The sequence below is a fragment of the Notechis scutatus genome, chromosome 11 (genome assembly GCF_049901735.1).
Source record: "Notechis scutatus isolate UNSWTSFEM ecotype Mainland chromosome 11, rNotScu1.2, whole genome shotgun sequence".
Classification (NCBI taxonomy): domain Eukaryota; kingdom Metazoa; phylum Chordata; class Lepidosauria; order Squamata; family Elapidae; genus Notechis; species Notechis scutatus.
The window spans coordinates 781,671-807,450 of NC_142019.1; the positions used below are offsets into that span (position 1 = coordinate 781,671).

Sequence of the window (25,780 nt, forward strand, 5' to 3'; positions counted from 1 at the left end):
CAAATACGTTTGGGGCCTCTAAAGGCACAGTGGGTAGACGTCATTTCCTGGTTGGGGGGGAGGGAGGAAGAAGGAAGGAGAGAAAAGGAGGGAGGGAGGGAGGGAAAAGGGAGGGAGGGAGGGAGGGAGGGAGGGAGGGAGGGAGGAGGAAGGGAAGGAAGGAAGGAAGGAAGGAAGGAAGGAAGGAAGGAAGGAAGGAAGGAAGGAAGGAAAACGAGGGAGGAAGAGGGGAGGAAGGGAGAGAGGGAGGAGGGGAGGGAGGGAGAAGAGAAAATGAGGGAGGAAGAGGAGAGGAGGGAGAGAAAATGAGGGAGGAATAGAAGAAAAGGAAGGAAGGAAGGAAGGAAGGAAGGAAGGAAGGAAGGAAGGAAGGAAGGAAGGAAGGAAGGAAGGAAGGAAGGAAGGAAGGAAGGAAAATGAGGGAGGAAGAGGGGAGGAAGGGAGAGAGGGAGGAGGGGAGGGAGGGAGAAGAGAAAATGAGGGAGGAAGAGGAGAGGGGGGAGAGAAAATGAGGGAGGAATAGAAGGAAGGAAGGGAGGGAGGGAAGGAAGGAGGGAGGGAGGGAGGGAGGGAGGTATGGCTCCTGGACTTCCAAACATCTCATAAGTGCCCTGATCCATTTAGTGGACATTCCATATTGAAAACCAGCTTTAGCCGGGATTCCTAGCAAGATCCTTTTGATGTGGGACTGTTGAAAATGGCTTAATTCAGTAAGCAAGTTAAGCCGATGGTGTCCTCACAGCCTGCAAATAAATGGTGTGTGGAAAGCAGAGGCTTAAATGTTTTTGGAAAGAAAAGCCTTTTCTCTTTTTGTTCTGCTGCTTTGCAGAGTTCTTCGCCCTGAGCCCAAGGTCTCTCGAAGCAGCAGGAATGGATATTAAATATTTATTTGTAAACCTGGAGTCTTTATCTCCAAAACAGACCTATGTTCAATGAAATTTAATTTAGCGGGGATAACCACAAGCATTTGCACCAGAAAGTTCAGGCCTAAGGGCTGTTGTTGGTATTCGAAAATGGAGATGCAGAGATTAATTTTTAGTTTTGCCATCAACCATGGCCAGGGTACCTTAGGGAATTAAGTTCCACTCTTCTGGGAAGCTTGGTTGGTTCATAACAATATGCAGTAAAATGTAATTTCTCTAACAAAGCTTGCAGACGGATCTTTCAGCGGCATAAGAACCATTCAATAATTTTTGTACTCATAACTGGTGCTAGGATTGTTCCCAGTGTGGGTGCAATTCTGGGTGCTCTCTGAACTTGGGTGTTTCCTTGCAGATGTTTCTTCACCCAACTAGGTAACATCATCAGTGCTAGTAGGGAGAGAGGCTTGGGGGGGGAGGAAGAGAGAGAGGAGGAGGAGGAGGAAGAGGAGGAGGACAATGACAACAACAATGACAATGACAACAACTGTGGGGTCTTAGGTGCTTTCTGGCTTTGGTTGTTTCCTTGAAGTCATTTCAATACCCAACTAGATAACATCATCAGTGCTGGAAGGGAGAGGAGGAAGGGGAGGGGAGGAGGAGAACTGTGGGATCCTTTGTGCTTTCTGGTCTTGGTTGTTTCCTTGAAGACATTTCATGACCCAACTAGGTAACATCATCATCAATGCTAGAAGGAGGAGGAGGAGGAGGAGGTGGTGGTGGAGGAGGAGGAGGAGGAGGAGGAGGAGGTGGTGGTGGAGGAGGAGGAGGAGGAGGAGGAGGAGGAGGAGGAGGAGGACAACTCTGGGGTCCTTGGTGCTTTCTGGCCTTGGTTGTTTCCTTGAGGACATTTCATGACCCAACTAAGTAACATTATCAGTATCTTATTCCCAATCTCTGCCAAAATTATTCCTTTTTGAAGGAAGGTTCTAAGTTTTCTGTCTAGATCTTTCCTCAGAAAATCAGCAGAGAGGAAAAAAACATCAGAAGGACCCAGCAGAAAACCAAAACAAACAAAATTAAGGGGTTTCTTCCCATAGTTTCCATCCTTACCTGCCCCGCCCGTAGTGAGACGGGGAGCAAAGATCTATCCCAGCACTCCTTCCATGCTTGCTGACTCGCTTCTCATTTATTCTTTGGCTCTCCCACCACAAACTGTCCGCTGAAGCCAGAAATGAAACCCTTCAGCGACGCACCCAGTTCAGAGAGGTAATTTATGATGGACCCTTTTTAGCTGATTCCAAAATTTTGTTTGGGGACTATTTTTCTCACTCTCTTTTTAAAAAAATAAATAATAGTGAAGTCCTGCCCCAGTTGTGCTCCGTCAGCATAGTTTCTCCTTCGTGGAGAGGTTCACCCTCCGCTTCACCTTTGGTCCCAGAAGTCTGAATTGGGAAGGCAATTAAAGAGGTAGATTTTTTTTTCTCCAAAGCTTGCAGTCAAGGTGCTTTCTGAAACGATCAAAGAGGACAAATCAAGATCACAAAAGTGGGTCTCATGGACGTCTCCATTCCAGAGATTAAGTAGAAAGAGGATCCTAGAACCATAGAGCTGAAAAGGACCTTGGAGGTCTTCTAGTCCAGCCCCTTACCCAATGTAGGAGTCTATCCCATCCTGGACAAATAACTTTCCAGTCTTTTCTTGAGGACCTCCAATGATGGACAACCCACAACTCCAGGAGATGGACTGTTCCATTGATTGATTGTCAGGAAATTTCTCCTTAATTCCTGGTTGGATCTTCCTCTGACCCACTTTCACTCATTATCTCACCTTCCTTCCTTCCTTCCCTCTTTCCGTCCTTCTTTCCTTCCTTCTTTCCTTCCTTCTCTTTCCTTCCATCCTTCTCCTTCTTTCCTTCCTTCCTTCCTTCCTCCCTTCCTGGACAATTAACCAGTGGAATAGATGGCCTTCAGAAGTTGTAGGTTCTCCATCACTAGAAATTTTAAGAAAAGACTGGACAGTCTGAAATGTCATAGGGTCACTTGCTTGAGCAGAGGGCTGGACTAGAAGACCTCCAAGGTCCCTTCCAGATCTATTCTGATTGATTGAAGAATCATAGAGCTGGAAGGGACCTTGGAGAGCTGGACTAGAAGACCTCCAAGGTCCCTTCCAGATCTATTCTGATTGATTGAAGAATCATAGAGCTGGAAGGGACCTTGGAGAGCTGGACTAGAAGACCTCCAAGGTCCCTTCCAGATCTATTCTGATTGATTGAAGAATCATAGGGCTGGAAGGGACCTTGGAGGTCTTCTAGTCCAACCTCCTGCCTATATCCTTCTTATATCATACCCGGAGAAGTGGTTGTCCAGTCTTTTCTTGAAAACCTCCACTGAGGAAGCTGTTCCATCGATTGCTCATTCTCATTATCAGGAAATTCTTCTTTATTTCCAAGTTTGGGTCTCCCTCTGACCAGCTTCCACTCATTGCTTCTTCTCCTGCCTTCTGGTGCTTTGGAGAGTAAATTGAAGTCTTCTTCCCCATGACAGCCCTTCAAGAATTATAGTTATGGGCTTCTGTCAGTGGTGCGATTCAACCAGTGCAACAACTGGTTCGGTGATTGCATGCTTTGCATGCGTGCACACCATTTTCAAAAGCCCGTTTTCAGCTATAATACTTACCTTCTACTGCAGCCCCGGTGAGTAAAACAGCTGAGGCAAAACCGCTCTCCCACATGAATCAGCTGTGCTCCAAAACAAGGAAAGAGCAGGGGTGGGTGGAGGGGATCCCAATGATCACCAGAACAACCGGCTCACCTGAACCAGTCTGAACCGGTAGAATCCCAGCCCATTTCTTTGGGCTCCAGACTGGTCCATGTTCACTTTTTTCATTGAATTGAGAGGGGTTTTTTCCCCATCTCCATTTCCTGCCATTTTGTTTTTAGAAATACACATTTCCTAGGCCTGGAAATGAACTCATAGAAAATGTAGGATCTCTACTTTAAGGTTTTTACAGAACCACTCTCATTTGTATTTCACAAAATCCTGAACAGGCAGCCATTGTTGTAGGTGATAAAATGTTCCTCTCAAATTTTGTTTTGTTTTTAATTGCACAATGAAAAATTGGGGAGTAGAAAATCTTCCAGAGAAAATGTTAAGTCTCCTTCATGCTTTCCTCTGGTGACCTGGCAGTCAGATCCATCTATTTCGTAAGCCATGCTAGAAAATTGGGTTTGCAACTGACTTCTTTTGAAATGTTCTTCCACTTCTAACACGAGCTGACAGATCTGGGATTCTTTGATAGTTCCCTATCCAAATGATCAACAGGCCCAAATTTGGTCCACTTCCAAGTCCAGATAACACCAGCTGGCTTCCAATCTACCGGAGATAAATCCCAGCAGAATTTGGCTGAATAGAAATGTTCCACCTCCTCTCCCTCAAACAGTGTCCCTAGATGGATCCTTAGAAGCATTGTCTTCTCGGTCTTGGAACCTCTTGTCCCTCACAGATGGCCCTAAATCTACTGGCCTTTCAGAAGACCTTGAATCCTTCAATCTTCATCCAGGGACTGGGGCCAATGTGTCAGATGCAGGAACTTTGGGGTGAGGATGGGCTCATCAGGTATGATCTGAGATTTTTTGAGGGGACGTGACTTGTTTGCGGGGGGATTATAGGTTGAGTATGCTTTTTGTTCCTTATATCATCCACAGTTCAAGTGTGGTCAGCCATATAAATTTGAAGGTAGATTGGTAGAGAGAAAGGCAGCCTCCCAATGTAATATCGTATCATTACTCCATGTTAGAATTTAATGTTCCTTGGTGGGTGAAGGACCACAGTACCTAGACTCCTGGGTGCTCTCTGAATTTGGTGGTGGGTTTTTTTCAGATGTTTCATTACCCAAGTAGGTAACATCATGAGTGCACCGATGATATTACCTCTTTGAGTAATGAAACATCTAATGACTTGATTATCCATAGAAGAACATATTTGTAGCTCAGGGTTGAACTGTGGGGTCCTTGGTGCTCTCTGAGCATCGTTTTCTTGCAGACATTTCATTACCTAAACTGATGATGTTACCTAGTTGGGTGATGAAACATCTGATGATTATCTAGTTGGGTAATGAAACATCTGCAAAAACAACAACCAGCAACCTCAGAGAGCATCAAGGACCCCATTTCAACCCTGTGCTACAAATATTCTCTTCTCTTGCTACATATTTCCAGAACATTAACATGTGCCACCACTGGGTTTACAGGTATTTGTGTGCATATATGCGTGCACAGTTAGAAATAATTATTTGTTATAACTTGATGTGTGGGTCTTTTGATGGTAATAGTGATGAAGGCCTGGAGAAGGAGGCTGGAGTTCAGACCTTGTTTTCCTTCCTTCTCTTGCTTTGAGGGAAGAGTCTTTAAGTTATATCTATCTATTTTTCATTTGTTTGCCATCCAAGGTCAGAAAACATGAGTACACTCTGCTGTGTGGTTTATTACCCAATTTTAGCCTTGAAATCTGCAGTCAGAGGCCCCATGAGCCTGAGAAGAGGATTTGGCTCAGCCTAGAAACAGAAATGATGCCTTCACAGAGAAAACTCTCCATGACAAGCCTTCAAGTTAGAGAAACTTCTTCTGTAAAGCAATCCATATGGTTGCTATCTTGCTAAGCCTACCCATGTACTGTCTTGATTAGCTTGTTTTTGAATGGACATCTAGAGGGATTCTTGGAGAATTTAGAGATTGGCCATTGATCAAGTCAGGTGATGGGTCCAGCTGGCCCTCTTCTGGTCATAGCAGCTCTTCAAGATGTCAGTCCTGCTTGGGAACTCTTCAAAGCCAGTATTTCTGGTCTGAATTGTTTGAAAGCTGCACGAGATATCCAAACAAACTTGTAAATCTCTTTCCAGTTGTGCTGTGCGGTTACTTGATCTCTGTTCATCCCCCGACTTTTTTGTGGGACACACCTAAGGAAGCATGCAGATCAGTGGTGGGATTCAAATGATTGAACAACCGGTTCTCTGCCCTGAGAGACAACCAGTTTGCCAAACTGCTCAGACAGTTAACAACCGGTTCTCCCGAACTGGTGCAAACTGGCTGAATCCCACCACTGAGGCAGACCGTGGTCTTTATTTTGGATTCTTCAAGTTGGTGTGTCAAAACCTAATAATAATGAAGTAAGCTCAGATTCTTCAACCTGTTCTAATGCTGTCATGATTTGAGATCGCTCTTTCAGAACAACATTGCACTGAAGTTCACATGTGGAACGGTGATGGGAAAAGAAAGCAAACGTGTGGTTTTGCTGATACTCACAATCAAAATAGCCCATTGGGGTATGGAGGGTCCTAACCAAAAATCAGGACGGTGTGGGTTGGTCAAAACTGACATCCAAAAGAGCTGGAATGCACAAAGAGATTTTTGGGGTCATGAAATATATGACAGTATTAGACTGTGTTCCAACTATTAGAAACCAAGTTATAATATTTGACGAGTCATTTAACGGAGATACCAGCTTGATTCAGGAGAAGGATCAATAACAATATAATAACAGTATGACAGAGTTGGAAGGGACCTTGGAGGTCTTCTAATCTAACCCCTGCTCAAACAGGAGACTTCCTAGACCCTTTCAGACAAATGGCTGTCCAATCTCTTTTTTAAAACCTCCAGGGATGGAGCACCCACAATTTCTGGAGGCAAGTAATTCCACTGATTAATTGTTCTAACTGTCAGGAAATTTCTCCTTAGTTCTAAATTGCTTCTGTCCTTCATTAGTTTCCATCCACTGCTTCTTGTCTTGCTGTTGGTACTTTGGAGAATATGTTGACCTCTCTGAGGAAGGTTGGCAGCTCCACTCTTCCTCAAAAGGAAAGTCTTGAAGTTTCTGGATAAGGCAAATTAACTACAGATAGCCTAAGATAGGTCTAAGGGCACAAGTGAATAAGACTCTCAAAGCATCTCAAGACCAATGTTCTCTTTGATCTGTTAGTTTGATACAAGCAAGAGTGAGAGAGATTGGACCCCAAAGAACATAGTCCCAGCCTGTCATACTGACTTCCATTGCAGTTTGTACGATCTGCCTCTTCAAGACACATTTTGTAAACAATCCCCGTCTTTATCATCAACATCTCGTTATCTAAATGAATTTGAGATGTTGTTTTTGCACATTGCCAGATAAATGAAGCCCAGGATAATAAAAAAGAAAATGAGATAGTGGCCCTTGTCTCCCATCCAAGGGCTTTCTGAGGATAAATATATTCAAATATATTAATGACACTGAACTTATCAGGGAAGAGCAGTACCAACAATAAAGCATCTGGAAGACATGAAGACTGGGAAGACAGAAATGAATCTATTCAGCTTTGGGAAATTAAGATTAAGAAGGAAGGAGAGGAAGGGAACGACTTCTGCATATTGAAGAGAAGACAGAAAAGAAATGGTCAGAAGGAGAGATGAAAGTCATCAAGGTTATCACATCAAAGTAGGAAGTGACCAAATGGCAGGGTTATATAATCCATTGGTTTATGTTGGGACCGTGTCAATTTGCCCATGTGGATTTTCTCCCGTACTTTTTTTTCCTAAAGAGGTCGACAAAGTTGTCATTTAGGCTCTCCAGGTCTACTCAGAGCTTGGGTCTGGAGATCCAACCGGAATGCAATCTCTCCCTCCTCATTTAGGTAGATCAAGAAAAGATGTTGCTAATAGGCTAGGCCACCACTCGCCCTGCCTGATCGAACAACAGTTTTACATGTTACACAGACACGTTAACAACTGTCTCACTTAGCAACATGAATTGTGGGCTCAATTGTGGTCATAAATCGTACGATGTATGACGTTTTAGTGCCATGTCAGTCATCGTGATATGATCGAGAAGATTATCTGGCAGTCAAATATAATGTGTTGCAGTGGTGGAATTCAAATTTTTTTACTACCGGTTCTGTGGGCGTGGCTTGGTGGGCATGGCTTGGTGGGCGTGGCAGGGGAAGGTTACTGCAAAATCCCCCTTCCCTTCCCTCCCCATCCCACTAACCTGCTTTCCAGCTCTGTTCTCCTGTGCAGGGCAATCAAAGAAGATCCAGCCAATCAGATGGGACTCGATGGCAGGCAGAGAAGAGATGGGGTTGGCGGGGTCATTCAGAGGTGGGATTGGCCGGTTCTCCCAACTATTCAAAATTTCTGCTACCAGTTCTCCAGAACCGGTCAGAACCTGCTGAATTCACCACCTCTGAATAGGACGTTTGGGGGCGTTAAGCTGATAGAACCTTCCCAGCTGATGTCTTCTGATGCAACTCCAAAGTTAGACTTCACTCAGCTCCTGTGTTGCATAGGAGAACCAGGGCAGGGGAGAAAGTCTCTCCTGCCTTAAGAGTACTTGTGCTTTTTCTTTTCTTTTTCTGTGTGTAAATCAGAACTATGTTCCTCTGAGGTTCAAATGAAATGAAGTCCACTCTGGGAATTCATCATCCTGTTGGATGAATCATCTAAAAGTATAGGTCTTGTTATATCAAGGGAACACAAGTACCCTCTTCCTCTTCCTGTGGAGGAAGATTAGCTCTTCATCAAGAAGCTGTCCATGAAATATTTCACTCCAATATCCATTGTAGTTCTCTTCAATATAATGAGCTTTGAATTTCATTTTAATTAGACCCCTTAGACGTCTAACAACCTTGATGACTCTATTTTGCTTGGCAAGTGATGTTTCTGCTTCCTCTCTTCCTTTCTTTCAGTGTCTCTCTCAACAACACAGAGTGTTCAGCCTGGGAGGCCATTTTTTTACTTGGAAGCTTCGAGGCTGCCACATTCGGTGCCTGGGAATTTGGGAGGAGGCATTTCCTAGTGAGGTAGAAGATTAGATTCAACAACATTCCTTTCTCAGAGAGTCAAGGACATGTTGCCTTGGAGGGGAGTGACCGGAGGGATGTCTCCAGTTGGGACAAAGATTTGATTGGGCCACGTGATGGACTGATGGGTGCAGGGGATGGATCTTTGATTCTCTTTTGGGAAGGGAAAACCCAGAACTCTCAGATTTGGGGTTTCCTAGATGTGCCAATATGAGAACTCTAATAAAATGGAACTTTGAGAAAATGTCTGTCTCAGAGTTTGTTGGTTTGGAGTTGGTTAGTTGGAATGCTGACACAGAGACTACAATAGATGTGATTCCTAAGAAACGTAACACGTATATGTGTGTGCACGGTTCTGGACCACACACGTGTAGCATTTATGGGGTCCTTTTGCTAACAATGATCATTCTTAGCAATGATCACTCTTAGCATTCTTAAATGCTATAAGTGTGTGGTCTAGAACCATGCACACACATATACATAATAAAAAAAAACACCAGCAGATCACAATTGCTGCTCCCTTCCACTTGTCAGGCTGTAAAATATTCAAGACTAGTACCTACTACGTTGTTCTTATTCCGAATCATTAGGAAGTTTATTAACCTGTCTGAGGCTGTGTTTCTTCCCCCTCCTTTCCCTCTCTCCTGAAAGGAAAATGCCTGTTCTTTCTTCTTGGTTTTTTTTTTCTTTGCACTTGCAAAAACAACATCCCCTTATCAGCAAGATGACAGGTCTAAATGAGAATAACAAGAGGGAAAAGATGTTTGTGAAACCGGGGTGGTTTTTTTCCCCTTCTCTGATTCTTTGGATATGTAAGGTAGATAAGAGGCAGTGGCATTCCAGATGTTATTTGAGGGAATTAAAATCTAGTATGATATCAGCTCAGGGGGAAGTTATCAACACCCTTATCATTTGGGATAACTTATCAAGTTGTCATTTACGTGGATGTTTGATAGCTCCATTACTACTCAGTGGAGAAAAGAATAGGTGCCTTTATTTGATTTAATAAAAGCAATGATCTTAGGGGTGGATGAAGAATTGAATCCAGCCAGTCACTGCTTATATTCTTATATTCTTTAAGAGGACTATGATCATGTTGTGTGTTGACATTTTGCCATGCAGGATCTCCAACTCAAAGATCTCTCTGTGAACGTTAGCATCTTGTTGGTACTTTGGGACTGTCAGGACTGTGTGTCCTGCAGAAATTGAAGCAGGAAATGTACAACTCTGCCAAATGAAAAAAAAAAATTCTACACAGACACCAGAAAAGCAATGTACATAGTCAAGAGCCATAAAGAGCATTCGGCGCTCTCCATTGCTCCAAACCTTGAACAGCAACGTGCCTCCGTCCCCAGCCATAAAAAGGAATAGCCACAACAAACGCTGAGCATGTACATCACAATGGAGATAAACGTGGCTCCTGGGGCCGCAGATCAAAATCGGGACAATAGGCAATATCAACACAACGCAATCTTTTGTAACAGCTTGAGCGACACAAAACATGGGGGCCCCAGAAGTCATAGGGCATCACGTGTTAGCATCCCTCTGAGAAGGCGAAGGAGTTGTCGGATGATTGCGAGGCTTGACAAAGCCATCACTTCTGCCAGATAATTTGACATACCAGACACAAAGGGGTCCCTGAACGGAGTTTCTTGGAGAACGTAAGCAGTTTCTCAACAGAGCGGTGTGGTGGTGTAGAGGTGGAGCTCTTGCCTCGCAATCAGGAGGCTGTGAGTTCGATCCTAGGTAGAGGAAGGCACAATGAGAATATATCTGATGAACAAAACTCTGCCCAGACTCCATCCCACAAGGGATTATCGGGTCATTAAATGAAGGCGATAAGCCGTCTCTCAACCTTGTGTTATTTAGCGTATGATGAGAACATGACAAAGAGAAGTAAACCCCCCCACACACACAATACACATAATTATATCCAAAACTTCTATAGGGCTATGACCTCATCATTGGATGTTCAGTTCAGATATCCAAGTGATCGTCTCTGTTGTTGCTTCATGCAGATCTTCTAGGGAACCAGAGAATGCGTGTCATGGGCACAATATGTCTAGTAGTTGGCATAGCAGCACCACAATCGCAACAAGGAGAATCTTTCCATCCCCACTGATATAAGGCAGTGGCCTTTCTTCTAGTATCACATCTAATTTTGGCCAGATTAGAGCGAGGCAGATTAGAAGCAGGTGGTTTGGTAGAGGGATCGCTAGTGATCGGGCCTCAAGGAGGTAACTTGGACCAGTCCTCTCTCCAGGTATCCACGGGGTTAAGCTAGGCAGATGTTCAGTGAATGGCTGTTTTCCATGCTTGGCCTACAGGATTTCAACCTTGTGATGGGTTGCGCATTATCCTGGGGAATAGGGAGGGCCTTGTTGTTCAGCATCCTTGCCTATAGCCAAGCCAGAACTTGTTGTCTTCTAAAGTGGGATGGTATGATGTTGCTGAGTACTGGTGCACAGGGGTGGAACACAGCTACGGGCCAGGTTGGGACAATGATTAAATTTGATTTCATTTTGACTTAAAGAAGATAGATAAGGCTCCAAGGAAGTTAGGGAGGGCTGGTCCTAGCCTTGTGCAGTGATTCCAGGCCAACCCTGTGCATGATCCTGTCTCTCTGCTAGACCGAGAGTTTACCAACAGGTTGTAAGTCCCTTTTTTCAAGGCCGTTGTCTTCAAATGGTTGCTAAATGAATGGTTGTAACTCAAAGTACTATTTGTATTGAATTAATATTTTGATTGATGTACTGAACCAATGAACCAGCGGAACAGCTGGCCTTCAGAAGTTCACTGGAGGTTTCTAAAGAAGAGACTGCACAGCCACATCTCTGGAATGATATAGGATCTCCTGTTTGAGCAGGGGGTTGGTCTAGAAGACCTCCAAGATCCCTTCCACCTGTATTTTGATTGATTGATTGATTGTATATGTTATGAGCAAGCTGTGAAAATCTGATGCCCCTGGTTTCTCACCCTTGTTTTCTTTCTCTCCTGTCTCTTCTGTAGGTAAAAGATAGGATGGTGGCGGGGAAGTGGAGCATGTATTGCCCGATCTTGGCCTGTTGGCAGCCGATTCTCATCTTGATGTTGGGATCCATCCTCTCAGGCTCTGCCACAGGTTGCCCACCCCGCTGTGACTGCTCTGCCCAGGAACGCTCGGTGACTTGCCACCGGAAGCGATACATGACCGTTCCTGAGGGCATCCCCACCGAGACCAAGCTCTTGGATCTGGGGAAAAACCGTATCAAGACTCTGAACCAGGATGAGTTTGTCAATTTTCCTCACTTGGAGGAGTTGGAGTTAAACGAGAATATTATCAGTGGCATTGAGCCCGGGGCTTTCAATAACCTCTTCAACCTCAGGACTCTGGGTCTCCGGAGCAACCGGCTCAAACTTATCCCCCTTGGGGTGTTTACGGGACTCAGCAACCTTACCAAGTTGGACATTAGTGAGAACAAAATTGTGATTCTTCTGGATTACATGTTCCAGGACTTGTACAACCTCAAGTCTTTGGAGGTTGGGGACAATGATCTTGTCTATATTTCCCACCGGGCTTTTAGTGGCCTCAACAGCTTAGAACATCTGACCTTGGAGAAATGCAACTTGACCTCCATCCCTACGGAAGCCCTTTCTCACTTGCATGGCTTAATTGTGCTACAGCTGCGTCACCTGAATATTAACGCCATCAGGGATTACTCCTTTAAGAGGCTGTATCGACTTAAGATCCTGGAGATTTCACATTGGCCCTATCTAGACACCATGACATCCAACTGCCTGTATGGACTCAACCTGACATCTTTGTCCATCACCCACTGCAACCTGACGACAATACCTTATGTCTCCTTGAGGCACCTGGTCTATCTCAGGTTTCTGAACCTGTCCTACAACCCCATTGTCAGCATCGAAGGCTCCATGCTTCATGACCTACTCAGGCTTCAGGAGATACAACTGGTTGGGGGTCAACTCACTGTGGTAGAACCATACGCATTCCGTGGCCTGAACTACTTGCGGATCTTGAACGTTTCAGGGAATCTTCTGAACACACTGGAAGAATCAGCCTTCCACTCCGTGGGGAATCTGGAAACCCTTATCATAGATAATAACCCCTTGGCTTGTGACTGCCGACTTCTCTGGATCTTCCGACGTCGCTGGAGGCTGAACTTCAATAAGAGGCAACCCACCTGTGCGACTCCTGAATTTGTCCAGGGAAAACAGTTCAAGGATTTTTCCGAGGTGCTCCTGCCGAACTACTTCATTTGTCGTCGGTCGCGAATACGGGACCGCAAACCCCAGCAGATCTTTGTGGACGAGGGCCACACCGTGCAGTTCATCTGCCGTGCAGATGGAGACCCACCTCCGGTCATCATGTGGCTGTCGCCAAGGAAGCACCTCATCTCGACCAAAACCAATGGGCGGCTCACCGTCTTCCCCGATGGCACTCTGGAGGTGCGCTACGCCCAGATTCAGGATAATGGCACCTACCTATGCATCGCCAGCAACGCCGGAGGCAATGACACCATGCTGGCTCACCTGCACGTCCGCAGTTATTCCCCTGACTGGCCCCACCAACCCAATAAGACCTTCGCTTTCATCTCCAACCAGCCGAACGAGAGTGATGCCAACAGCACGCGTGCGACCGTGCCTTTCCCCTTCGATATCAAGACCCTCATCATTGCCACCACCATGGGTTTCATCTCTTTCCTGGGCGTCGTGCTCTTCTGCCTGGTGCTCCTCTTCCTTTGGAGCAGAGGCAAAGGGAACACCAAGCACAATATTGAAATCGAGTATGTCCCACGGAAATCGGACGCGGGCCTCAGTTCCGCCGCTGATGCACCGCGTAAGTTCAACATGAAAATGATCTGAGGATGAAGAACCGGAGAACAGAGACAACCCTACTAAGGATGGGGCAGTGTTCTTTTTAATCAAATGACGATTGTGACCACAAAGAGTCAACACAAATGCCAACCTCTCTTCTCTCCACTCTGCTCTTCCAGCCCGCTCCTTCTCTCCCCACAATCCCGCATCACTTTCTCCTCCTCCTCCTCCTCCTCCTCCTTGTCCTCCTTTGTGAAAATGTTCTGCTGACATCTCCAGAATCTCTCCTGTTTGTAGGACATAACTCTGATGGACTCCTGTGTCTATCTTAAAAGACAGCAGCAAACTGAAAACAAAAAACAAAAATTCAAAACAACAAACCATAAAAAGTTACGTACTTCCTCTGTAACTTTTGATTTCAATAATTACGGATTTTTATGAAAACTTGAAATAATAAAAGAAAAAACCTATTTCCTATAGCTAGTTGGAATGCAACATCTTGACTTTTTGATCTGTGCACTTCCTTTTCTTTTGGTCCTTCCTTTCAAACCTGGATCAGGGTGGTTTCTGATAAAAAGTTCAGATAAAAAGAAGTTCAGATAAAAAGAAGGATTACCTGTTGTTAACGAAGGAACTTCAGGGGGATGTGATATATATATAATGTACCCCCTCAAGGGGATATGATTTGTTAGTGTTCTGTCTCTCTTGAACCATTGGGTTTTGATTTGGGTTTCTTGAATTGTTTGCAAAGGCACAGGATGGGTATCCAAGAAGAAAGAGTGATATGTCTATATCGTATGCCTGGAACCAATTGCATTCCAGTTGTTGCAATGGAATCCCAACATCTTCATCCAATATAGCAGGAGATGTTGGGAGCTGCATATGTGGGCCACCTCCGATATCAGTGGGTGAATTTCTTGGAATGACACTGTAGGAATAGAAATCTCTGGCTTGTATGATAGCAATAGCACTTAGACTTATATACCGCTTCACAGTCCTCTCTAAGCAGTTTACAGAGCCAGCCTCTGGTCCCCAACAATTTGGGTCCTCATTTTACCCACCTCAGAAGGATGGAAGGCTGAGTCAACCTTGAGCCTGGTTGGATTCGATCTGCCAAATTGCAGTGGGAGTAGCTTGCAGTACTGCACTCTAACCACTGCGCCACCGAGGCTCTCAGCAACATTTGAAGGATTTTCGAGGGCAGAAGATTGGGTAGCCTAGCTACAATCTTTTTAACCATAAGTGTGGAATGTACTCCCTTGTTATTCTGAATGGTGTTTCTCCTCCCTTGTCAAGGAATTCTTGATCCTGATTTAGATCACCTTCAGGCTATTCCATCAGGCCAGATTAAATTCCATAGGGGAGAATAGCACTATGGTGGTAGAACATCTGCTTTATGTGGTCAAAGCCCTAGCTTTGATCCTCCCTGTAAAAGGACCGGATGACAAGGGATGAGAAATGTCTCCCTAGCTTGAGACCTGGGTGAGGCACAGTCTGAACAGACAACAGCGAACCAAATGAATGAATGATCTGGTCTGCAATAGCCAAACTACCTTTGGGCCTTCATGGTCTCTGCTATGGACCTTGGAGAGTTTTTCAGGAGATAGCATCATACAAAAGACCATGCTTTCAAGATACTGTACTTGCCATGTTCCCATCTGGTGAGAGAGTATTTGGACCTCCAGTTGTTCCTGATCTTCCACTCTTAAGAGTTCCCACCTAACATAATCAATGGGTAGCTTGGGCAATGTTTTGAGGACTAACTTTTGAGGGAAGAACAAGAAGCAACTGGAAACTAATCAAGGAGAGAAGCAACCTAGAACTAAGGAATTTCCTGACAGTGAGAACAATTAATCAGTGGAACAACTTGCCTCCAGAAGTTGTGGGTGCTCCGTCACTGGAGGTTTTTAAGAAGAGATTAGATAACCATTTGTCTGAAGTGGTATAGGGTTTCCTGCCTAGGCAGGGGGTTAGACTAGAAGACCTCCAAGGTCCCTTCCAACTTTTTTTTATTCTAAAAAAAACCTCTCTAGTTATATCCTGCAGCAAAGAATAAGTTTGGGATCCTATGCGAGTCTGTGGGATCTTTGGTACTCTCTGAGGTTGGTAGTTTTCTTGCAGACATTTCATGACCCAGCTAGGGTCATCAATGCCAAAACGGAGTGGTTGTTTGCTCAGAGCAAACCTCACTCTTTTGTAGTACTGATAATGTTACCTAGTTGGATCATGAAACATCTGCAAGGAAACAACCAACCTCAGGGAGCACCAAAGATATCCACATTCGATCCTGAGCTGCAGATATTCTCTTCTATCAATGCTCCTATAAGTTAGCATTGCTAACCTCCTTGGATGCCTGTCCATACCCATATCTTACTCATGGGATTCCTACTAGCCTTCACACAGAATTACACCTCCAGCCCATCTTTTGAACCAACACCGCTTCATTCTGCTTGCCAGGTCCAGGTTAACGGGAAATGGTGCCTTTCTCCATTAAAAAAAAAAAAAAAACATTTTTGAAAAAAAGAAAAAAGAAGAAGAAATGTAATGTAATGTAATAACGGAGGAACTTTTTTTGTGGCTTCCATTAACCTTGCTTGCTTGGCCTGAATTTTTCCATTTCGGCCCTGGAAGTCTCAAGATACCCATTCCACATTTGTGAGCTTCGAATGACTCAGCCTGTTCCAAGAGAAGAACAAAATAAGGTTGGTCTTCTCAGCACATTTCCCCATTGATAAAAGCAGCCGTTCGGCCGGGCGCAAAACAGCATTGCCTTATCTTTCAAAAGGATCCTGGAAATTTTGGTAGAGCTTCAAATGTAGCCGAGGACCCAGATTGTGTGTGGTGCCAGAAGAGGCTAAACCAGGATTTTTTTCCTCCAGCCTGACTCCAGAGGAAGCATGTTTGATTTAGTTTGACCTTCCGTGCCTACTTCTCCCTGGTGAATCCTCTTCTGCATTACAAGAGCAAACGATGTTGCCCAGAAAGTGCATTTAGAGACAGTCTTGGAATGTAGAAGCTTCTCTGAGTTCGCCTGCTCTGAGGAAGGAGTTAGAAGGAATTGTCATAGGTGGGGCCACTATATTTAGCATCTCAGTCAGGGTGGGGTTTGTTTTGCTTAATGCAGCCTGTAGGAAATGCAGCCTAAAGCAGAACCCGTAGGAGAACCTAGCCAGAAAGACAAAAATTAGGAATGTTCTATATACTGGTGATACATATGTGGGGCGCAGTGGCTCAGTGGCTAAGACGCTAGGCTTGTCAATCAGAAAGATTGGCAGTTTGAATCCCTAGCACCACATAACGGAGTGAGCTCCCGTTCCTTGTCCCAGCTTCTGCCAACCTAGCAGTTTAAAAGCATGTAAAAAAATGCAAGTAGAAAAATAGGGACCCCTTTGGTGGGTAGGGAACAGCATTCCGTGCGCCTTCAATGTTTAGTCATGCTGGCCACATGACCATGGAGACGTTTTCGGACAGTGCTGGCTCTTTGGCTTTGTAACGGAGATGAGCACCGCCCCCTTGAGCCAGAAACGACTAGCACATATGTGCGAGGGGAACCATTGTCTTTACCTTTATATACTGGTAGATTTGGAGGTAGCCAGGTTGAAGTAAGGTTGATCCCAAGGAGAATGAAATGAATGTAATGGGAAAATTTTGGGAACACAACATAGATTACTATCACCTGGTAGTTTGGGCTAGGGATAAACATCATGGCTTCTGTAAGAGTTCAGAAGAGAATCAAAAAAGTCGAGATGGCTACTGTGGCCAGATGGTGAAGGCCATCATCTTAGATTCCATGTCTCCTAGGGACATTGGGGAGTCATCATGAACAATGGGGAGATTTTTCTATTTCTCTGATCTTCTCTAGCCAAGCAATACCATCTCTGGGGGTTGAAGGGTTAACATTTATCCATTAAGGGGTCTCTCAACTCCAGAATTGCAGATCATGGCTCTCTCTTGGTCCTGTTCCTGCAACCTCTCATCCCCCAGAGTGAAATCTGATCTTGTGTCCTATCGCCCCAGAGCAATGGATTGGTTCACCTCAAGAAGATCCATTTTCCTGTCTTCCCCCCACCCACCCAGCCCACCCCTGCAGGTGCCTAGATTACAAAAAGATACCCCTTTCCTTAATGAATTGAATTGATTACAAGTCATTTGTGTTCGAATCCATCAAAGTTCTGGAGAGATGTGTAGATGGTCGACAATTTACCACCTCAATTGGAGAGCAGAATTTCCACTGCTAAACAAAGTGGTGGCTAAGGGAGTTTTTTTGGCTGATCTCATAGCCGTTTTTGCCTCCGTTGTTAAGCAGATCACCATAGCTGTTATGTGAATCATGCAGTTGTTAGGTGAATCCAGCTTGCCCCGTCGATTTGCCGATGGAAAGCTGCTCATAAATGGTGATCCGTGACCAGAGGTGGTATGCTGCCAGTTCGCACCGGTTCTAGCTATCCGGTTGCGCCAGCCAGCAGTTGGTCCCGCCTACCCACACCCGCCGTCTCCTGTCCTATATTTCCTTTGTTTGCGGCTCAGCTGAGAGGCCCGGCGGAGCGGATTGCCATGCCTCAGCTGTTTGATTCACCAGCGCTGACGGTAACGTAAGTTTTCATGCTTAAAATATCCTGTTTTAGAACATAAAGAGTGTGCCCATAGAACCTGTTGTAAAATATTTTGAATTCCACCACTATCCATGACCCTGTGGCACTGCAACCATCATAAATACATGCTGGTTTCCAAGGGCCCAAATTTTGGTCCCATGATCCTGGGGATGCCACAGCAGTTGTAAGTGCACGGAGAGGTTGCGATTCATTTTTTTTCAGTGCCATTGTAACTGCGAACAGTCGCTCAATGAATGGCGGTAAGAGGAATTACCTGCTGATATAAAACAGTGATCACCAACCAGTGGACTGGGGACCAATGGTGCTCCATGAGAAAAATTTTGGTGGTCTGCAGAGAAATGTCACCCCCAAAGCAATTAATCCAGGCTGCGCAGGAACACAAGGCTGCGCCACCCACATGGCCCATGGGAACACAAGGCTTGTGTCGCATTGTGAACAACATGAGGTAGTGAGGGGAGGCGGGAAAGGACAAAGGGGGGGAACTTGCCCCACTTGCCCCACGCACCTCACCTGGCCACCAGGCTGCTTCTTTCTGCTTCTTTCTTCTTCTGCTTTTGGCTGCACAAAAGGAAAGCAGCAGAAATCTTTCTTTCTCTCCCCCAAACTCCGCCAGAAATGAGTCTTTGGGACCCTGCAAGGCCTCCTGCTCCAAGAGTTTGGGGGAGAGAAAGAAAGACTTCTGCTGCCTCTGCTGCTTTCCTTGCATGTAGCCAAAAGTCAGTCTCTCTCTCTCTCTCCCTGAGAACAGAGCTGGAGACAATATCCCATGATCCCAAATAAAGAATGATCGATCGGTAGGAAAATGGGGTGGGGACTTTTTTGGGGATTTTTCCAGAGTCTCTGGTCCGCAGGATTTAAAATTATGATGTTCAACTGATGCTTGAAACCCAGTGGCAATTCAATTATTACCCTTTTTGGGGGCACTTCATTAATATTTCATTTTTTAAATTACATCAGCTTTCTTTCTGCGTCGCTTTTCTTCAGTGGATTAGGAAAATTTGGTTTCGAACCACAGTTTCTGCTCCTGGTGAAATTTCAGCCTAACTGCTTCATAGGTACGCATAAGTGCAAATATAATAAATAAACAGCACACGCACCAGAAGGAACAAAACTGTTGTGTAGATGAGACATTAACATTCTTTTGTGCTGCAATTCACTGTGACGGGGGAGTCAGGCAGATCTACAGACACTAATTCCTGTCTCTCTCGATGAAATCAGGGCAAATAAATCTCAATATGACAAGACATCCAGGCCGATTTTCTTTAAAAATGCATATTCGTCCATGAGTTGAGGCAGGAGTGGGAAACGGTAGATAAGATTGGCATTCTCTGCATACAAAATGGGAAAGTGGTTGTTTAAAAAAAGGACAGAAGAATCCTAAGATAAAAGTCCTTTTTGGAATGAAGAAGCCAAAAATAGAAGATCTAGACATGAAGGATCACTCTCTTTCAGTGTGTAATCAGGTGAGTGGAGGAATCTCACCGCCAAGTAACCAACATCCTAAAAAAATCCTTTGCTGGTATTTTCTTTCCATGAGTGTCTATCACTGCTGGAGGCCCAAGTGGCCACCAGAGATAGCTGACCAGCATCCCAGAGCTTGGTTTCCTTTCATCTCTGCACCCATTCTGTTAATCATTAAATACAGATAGTCTTTGACTTACAACAGGCTGTGGGAAAAGTTTAAAAAGTTACAACAGCACTGGAAAAAAAACTGACTTCGGGTTGTTCTTCACAATTTGCAGCATTCCCCGTGATCCAAATTCAGAAGCATGGCAACTGGTTCGTACTTATGACATTTGCATAGTCCCAAGGTCACAAACACCCCTCCCTTTTGTGACCCCTCTGGCCAGCCAAGTCAAGCCAGGTTCAATTAACAACCATGTTACTGACAACTGCAGTGATTCACTTTACAACTGAGGCAAGAAAACGTGTAAAATGGGGCAAATTTCTGCAAATGTCTCATTGACAACATACATTTGGGGCTCAATTGTTGTCGTACGTCGAGGACTACCTGTGTAGAGGATTTCTAGCCAGATGTGGGACCATCATGCAGGCCGTGTGCATAAGAGCATCAGAAGCTTCATATGCAGCAAAGAAAACTCTTGGATCAGCTACAGCCTCATTTGTTGAGTGTTGCTGGCCCCCAGAGGTCTTTATTCTGGCTCTTGTTTGGTCCACCAGGATTTAAGCATGGCTTCCTTGGTAACCAGACAAGCAAACTAACATCATCTTCAGAGAAGCACAGAGAGGACATCAGAGAAGGTAAGCAAAGACCATCAGCAAAACAACTCAGTCCAGGAAAGTCTGAGAGGGAAACTCAAAATTGTTCTACCTTGACTCTCGTAAACCAAAGGTAGGTTGGATTGAAGAGAATAATCGGTCCCTTATCCATCAGTAAGCTTCCATAGATGAGGATGGGCTGGGAGGAGGAGGAAGAGGTGTCCCCAGAGATGGTCCAACTCTTTAGCCATGGATCCATACTTCACTTATTTATGAAATACATTTATATGGCTTCCCAACTCACAGGCAACTCCAACTTACAACATTAAAAACCCACAGCATAAAAACCCATAAGCCACATACTCACATGGCAGCCACAGCCCAATAGACTCAACCTCTTGATCAATTCTATCTCCATTCATGGTCCCCAGGCCTGCTGACAAAAGACCATGTTTTCATGGCCTTTTGGAAAAGCAACAATCTCACTTCAAGGGGAAGAATGGTCCATACAGAAGAAGTCCTCTTTTTTTGTGGCTAGATGGACAGCCCCAATCCATGGGACCTGCAACATGCCCTGCCTTCCCACTCTGGTGGGCCAGGTGGATGTAACAGAGAGAGGTGATCCTTTGAACTTATTTAGTTATCAGGAGGCCTACATGAATCAAGATATGATCCAAAGCATCATGATGGCCACATCAATATGATCAAAGCTCAACCCATTTTTTTTAATATTTATCACACATGCCAGATACATAAAGAATAGCTGAAGCTTCCATCACACCTGGCAATCCCCATCTTGACTGTGTTGACCACACTTTGTATGAATATTGTGTCTTTCACTGCATTCATCTCCAGTCTGTCTAGTGAACAGTGGCCTCCCTGACTTCCCACAATCTGTGATAGACCTATAGGACCATTAGAGAACAATCAGAGGAAGGCTTAAAAGTGATGGAGAATCCTATAGCTGGAAAACAGTGGACCTCAATGCGGAGAAGAGCATTGTGATGACCCAAAGGGGCGTGGCACAAAAGCAACACAGTTAGATAATCAGTAGGAGTCCCTTTATTAGCTCCAACTTTGCCCCCAATGTCCTGGTTACCTTCTGGCTGGAGAAAAACTCCCAGAAACAGCTTCTGGCTGCAGAGAATCAAGTCCAAAATGTTGTCAACAAAAAGCTAAATATAAGTCCAACCAAGGCAAGATGAGGTAGTTAGTCTGGCAGGGCAGGAGAAGGAATTCCAGACGTGAAGGAACGGTAGTAATTCAACATGGTTTAGAGGATGCCAGGAATGCAGATAACCAAAGTCAACACAAGATAAATGCATGTTTGTTCCCAGCAGATGTTGCACTCAGCTTGCATCTCTTTTAAACTCTCTTCCCAGATATGGCTAATGAAGGGAATCAGGGCCCTTTCCTCCCCCATAAGCCACGCAAACCATGTTGCTCTCTTCTCTGTTCCTCCCTGCATTCCCTAGGATGAAGAGGGCATGAGCCTGGGTCTTCCTCCGAATTCCCTCTCCCTTGCTCTCCCTCTCCCCTGCTCTGCCCAGCCAGATTTTGCCCTTCCCCAGTTTCCTCTACAGCCAATGGAGCCACACTCACACTCCCTGTAAGCTGTCGGGTGTCCTCCTTGGATTCAGACTCTGATGGGGGCATGATAAGCATCTTCTAGCTCAGGGGTCCCCAGCCCCCAGTTCATGGACCAGTACTGGGCTGTGGCATGCCAAAAACTGGGCCACGCAAACAAATAAAGCTCCATCCATGGGATGCAGGCAGCATGTGAAACCACGTCCCCTCTGGTCCACGGAAAAACCTCAGAATTGGTCCCTGATACCCAAAAAGTTGGGGGGCGCTGTTCTACCTCTCTCCTGGACAAAGAATCATCACCCCAAATTATTTTAAAACATAAAAGTACCTGAGAAAATATATGAGTGATTGGCGGATGGATTTCAGCACAATGCAACACTTGGTCATTGTTGATACTTCCATTGTTTGTCACAATGTCGGTTTCTCTTTCTTGAGTGGTGCGACTGTTACCATCTCCCTTCTTATCAATGATGAGGTTAAGTCCCTTGATTTAGGAATCGTCCTGCCCCCCCCCCCATAGAAACCCAACTGCCTTGTTAAATCATTGCATCGCAACCCATGCAGAAATTCAGGGCTCTAAAGTAGCTCATTATAAATATCCTCCTGTTCTGTCTTTTAGGCACTTCAAAAAATATATAATCTGAGAACTGTGAAAACCATTGTCTGTTCACGAGCAGGAGCCAAAAGATCTATGTTTTTTCCTGGATGGCTATTAATATGGGCAATTGACCGAGACTCTTATAATTGACTTTCAGTTCCCCCTTTTTTAATACTGTAATTAAAGAAGCTAATCCGTTTTTGCGTAGAGCAGACACCTCCAGAGGACTTTTCTGCACTTTACAGCATGACACTCCTGATCAAAGGACAAAATTGGAAAGGGTCAGTGGAGATCACCAAGAAGCTGGAAATGCACCACAATGGGGGGGGGGGCTTGGTGCTCTCTGAGCTTGGTTGTTTTCTTGCAAACATTTCATTACCCAATTAGATAACAACATCAGTACTACAAGGGAATATTGGTTTGCTCTCTGTTTTGTACTCAATGCCTTGTAGTGTCGATGGGAATATTCTGGGTGGTGCCTTGATTAGGTTATTGTTGACTGTCTGAGTTGGTGGTTCCTTGATGGGGTATTGTTGGCTTCTTGATTGTTTGTCTGGTGTTAACCCTGATGTTTAATCTCCACTCATCTGGGGTGTTGGTTGCTGGTGAGGAGGTCTTTTGGTCTTTTTGTTTCCTTTTTGGCTTTTTGATTGTCTCTTTGGAATAGCATGTAGATGTTGTTTATCTCAATGTACCTGTTGATGGCTGATTTTATATACAAGGGCAGGCCACTATTGTTTCTTTGTTGGGTAATGAAACATCTGCAAGAAAACAACCAGGCTCAGAAAGCACCAAGTACCCCACAATCCTCCTCCTCCCCCTCCTCCTCCACCTCTTCCTACTAGTACTTGTGACATTACTTAGTTGGGTAATGAAACGGTGGCAAGAAAACAACCAGGCCAAGAGAGTACCAAGGATCCCACAATCGTCCTCCTCCTCTTTCTCCTCCTCCTCCTCTTCCGCTCCCTATTAGTACTGATGATGCTACTTAGTTGGGTAATAAAATAACTGCAAGAAAACAACCAGGCCAAGAGAGCACCAAGGACCCCACAGTTCAACCCCGAGCTACAAATACTCTCTTCTATCAATGCCAGTTCTATTCTGGGTGCTTCAAGCAACAGCTAATTAAGAGAGTTTGTTGTACCAATTTATTTTCTCAACCCAGGCAGGGCTCTGTAATGGATTCTCATCTTGAACTTTAAAAAGCCCGAAGGCAGATCAACTAAATTTGATTTCATTTAGGGCCTGCGTCCATGACACAGTCAACCTGGAGAGAGGATTGATGTAGCCTCAAACAGTCCAGGATTAGTTCACCGAGTTAAGAGAGTTATGGCCATATAGTAAGGAAATACACGATTAAACCATTTAGGCAATCTCTCATATCAAAACAGATCACTTCTCCTAGACCCAACATTTCATAAATCTCTCTCTCTCACGCACACACACACATACACACACACACACACCTCAGAAGAGGCTGCCTCCAAGCAAGCATGTATTGACTCGTACTGCTAGCCTAACTCTGAATTAATGAACTTTGAAAATGGGAAATTGATCGGCATTGTTTTAACAGGAAATGTCTATACTGCCCTTTAATTTTCAGGGAAATTTACAAAATGTCAGAGAGAAGATACCATTATCTCCTCAGAGGCAGAAAAACCAAAAGGGCCCACTCCAGAAATGTAAGAAAGTTCCAGCTGCTTCTTGGAAGGCTTCCAAATAAAATTTGGGTTTGTTCCATCATATTCTATCCATCGTAACCATCATATTTGAGGGCGGAGATGAGATTTATCTCATAAACTTTGAGTTTCTGGGACTTGCAAGTTGGTCTTATAAACATTTGTCTTTAGCACTTGTGGATTGTTTCATCAGACTCCATGAATACCGTTGTGGATTGCTGGAGGTTTTCCGGATAGTCTGGACAACCATTTGGCCTGGATGGTATAAGGTCTCCTGCCCTGAACTATTTTGAAGCTATACAACTAGGTTGGACTAGAAGATCTCTGAGGTTCCTTCCAGCCATATGACTCCATGTTCTATCTCTCTGGGAATGCATGATGGCCCCATCAATCCATCTTTGAGTATTGAGCTGCTCCAGCAAATCCATCTGCAGACCTTCAGCCTTCTCCTCTGGGAGTGCAAGACTGTTCGTCAACTTCTCAAGAAGTTGGGAGCACTTCATCATGCTCCAGCGATGGAACCTCTTTCTTGCTTGCCACTTTTCTTTCAGCTTCTCCAGATGATGGAGCACTTTCATTTGCTGGGATTCAGAAGGGGAAGAGAAATCTCTTGAATGAAGACAGAAGCTTCATCCACTTGATCTTCCTCCACTTGTGTTTCTCTTGAGCTGTGCTGAAATTTAACTTAGATAAATAGCATTTCACAACTGGAGCAATTTACAGGTTTTTCTCCTCTATTTGCACACCTTTCTCTCTTATGATCAATTCCTTTTGTCTTGATGAGCTGCAAATTAGGTAGTCCTACAATAGGTGGACCTGCCCCAGACCTTCCCGATATTAAAAATTACAGCTGTTGAATCTTTGATTGCTGAGCAATTGATGAAAGTCCATTTATCTTCTCCATGACAAAATATTGTCCATTGTGATCTTCCCCACCTCTCCTCTTCTTTTCACCCTAACATGATTAAAGCAGACAGTAAGAACAGAAGAAAGCCAGTGTACTCTCAAAGTGCCATTTTTCTATCACAAAGAAAAGGAGGGAGCGGATTCCATTTTGCTTAAAGCTGCCATTTATTTTTATGTCAGACTAATGACAGCCCCAAGTCAGAAGCACAGAGGCAGGAATCTCTCACTCTTCAGAAAAGGAAATGGATTGAATGCTTTGTATGAAATTCTAAGAAAGGGTTTGTGGCTATGATGCAACAGAGGTAAGATGAAGAACTATTCTGCTCCAGTAAACACACACAAACACGCACACACACACAAACACGCACGCACTCACACACACACACACAATTTGAAGAAATAAAAACAAGGAATGGACCTCCCTTCCTTCCCCTCCCTCCATTCCCTGTCTTCCTTCCTTCCTCCCTTCCCTTCCCTTCCACTCTTCAACCTCCATTGTGCAAACTAGTAAACGGATGGACAAACTGAACAAAATCACATGTTCTCATTCTTCCATTACGTTGTTACATAATCATTGCACAAAGACTGGATTCATAGAACATGTCAGGCTGGGGTTGAAATCAAGTCAAATAATTTAACTTAGCGTGTCCCCAGAATCCAAGGGAGCCTTAG

At 44.6% G+C, this 25,780-nt stretch overlaps 1 protein-coding gene across 8 annotated transcripts in view; it reads left to right on the forward strand.

Annotated features, from left to right (window-relative positions):
* LINGO1 (leucine rich repeat and Ig domain containing 1) overlaps positions 1 to 13,984 on the forward strand; it is a 282,576-nt gene extending 268,592 nt beyond the window's left edge. For 7 of the 8 annotated variants that reach the window (XM_087972410.1, XM_087972409.1, XM_087972411.1 and 4 more), the window contains one exon: positions 11,697 to 13,984. In XM_087972410.1, coding sequence (XP_087828536.1) covers positions 11,709 to 13,553 — 1,845 coding nt within the window. In that variant the 5' untranslated portion in view covers positions 11,697 to 11,708 and the 3' untranslated portion in view covers positions 13,554 to 13,984. Of the gene's footprint in view, positions 1 to 8,573; positions 8,721 to 11,696 lie in introns of those variants that run through there. The other variant, XR_015750752.1, reaches the window with a different exon arrangement.
* Positions 13,985 to 25,780: the final 11,796 nt, after the last annotated feature.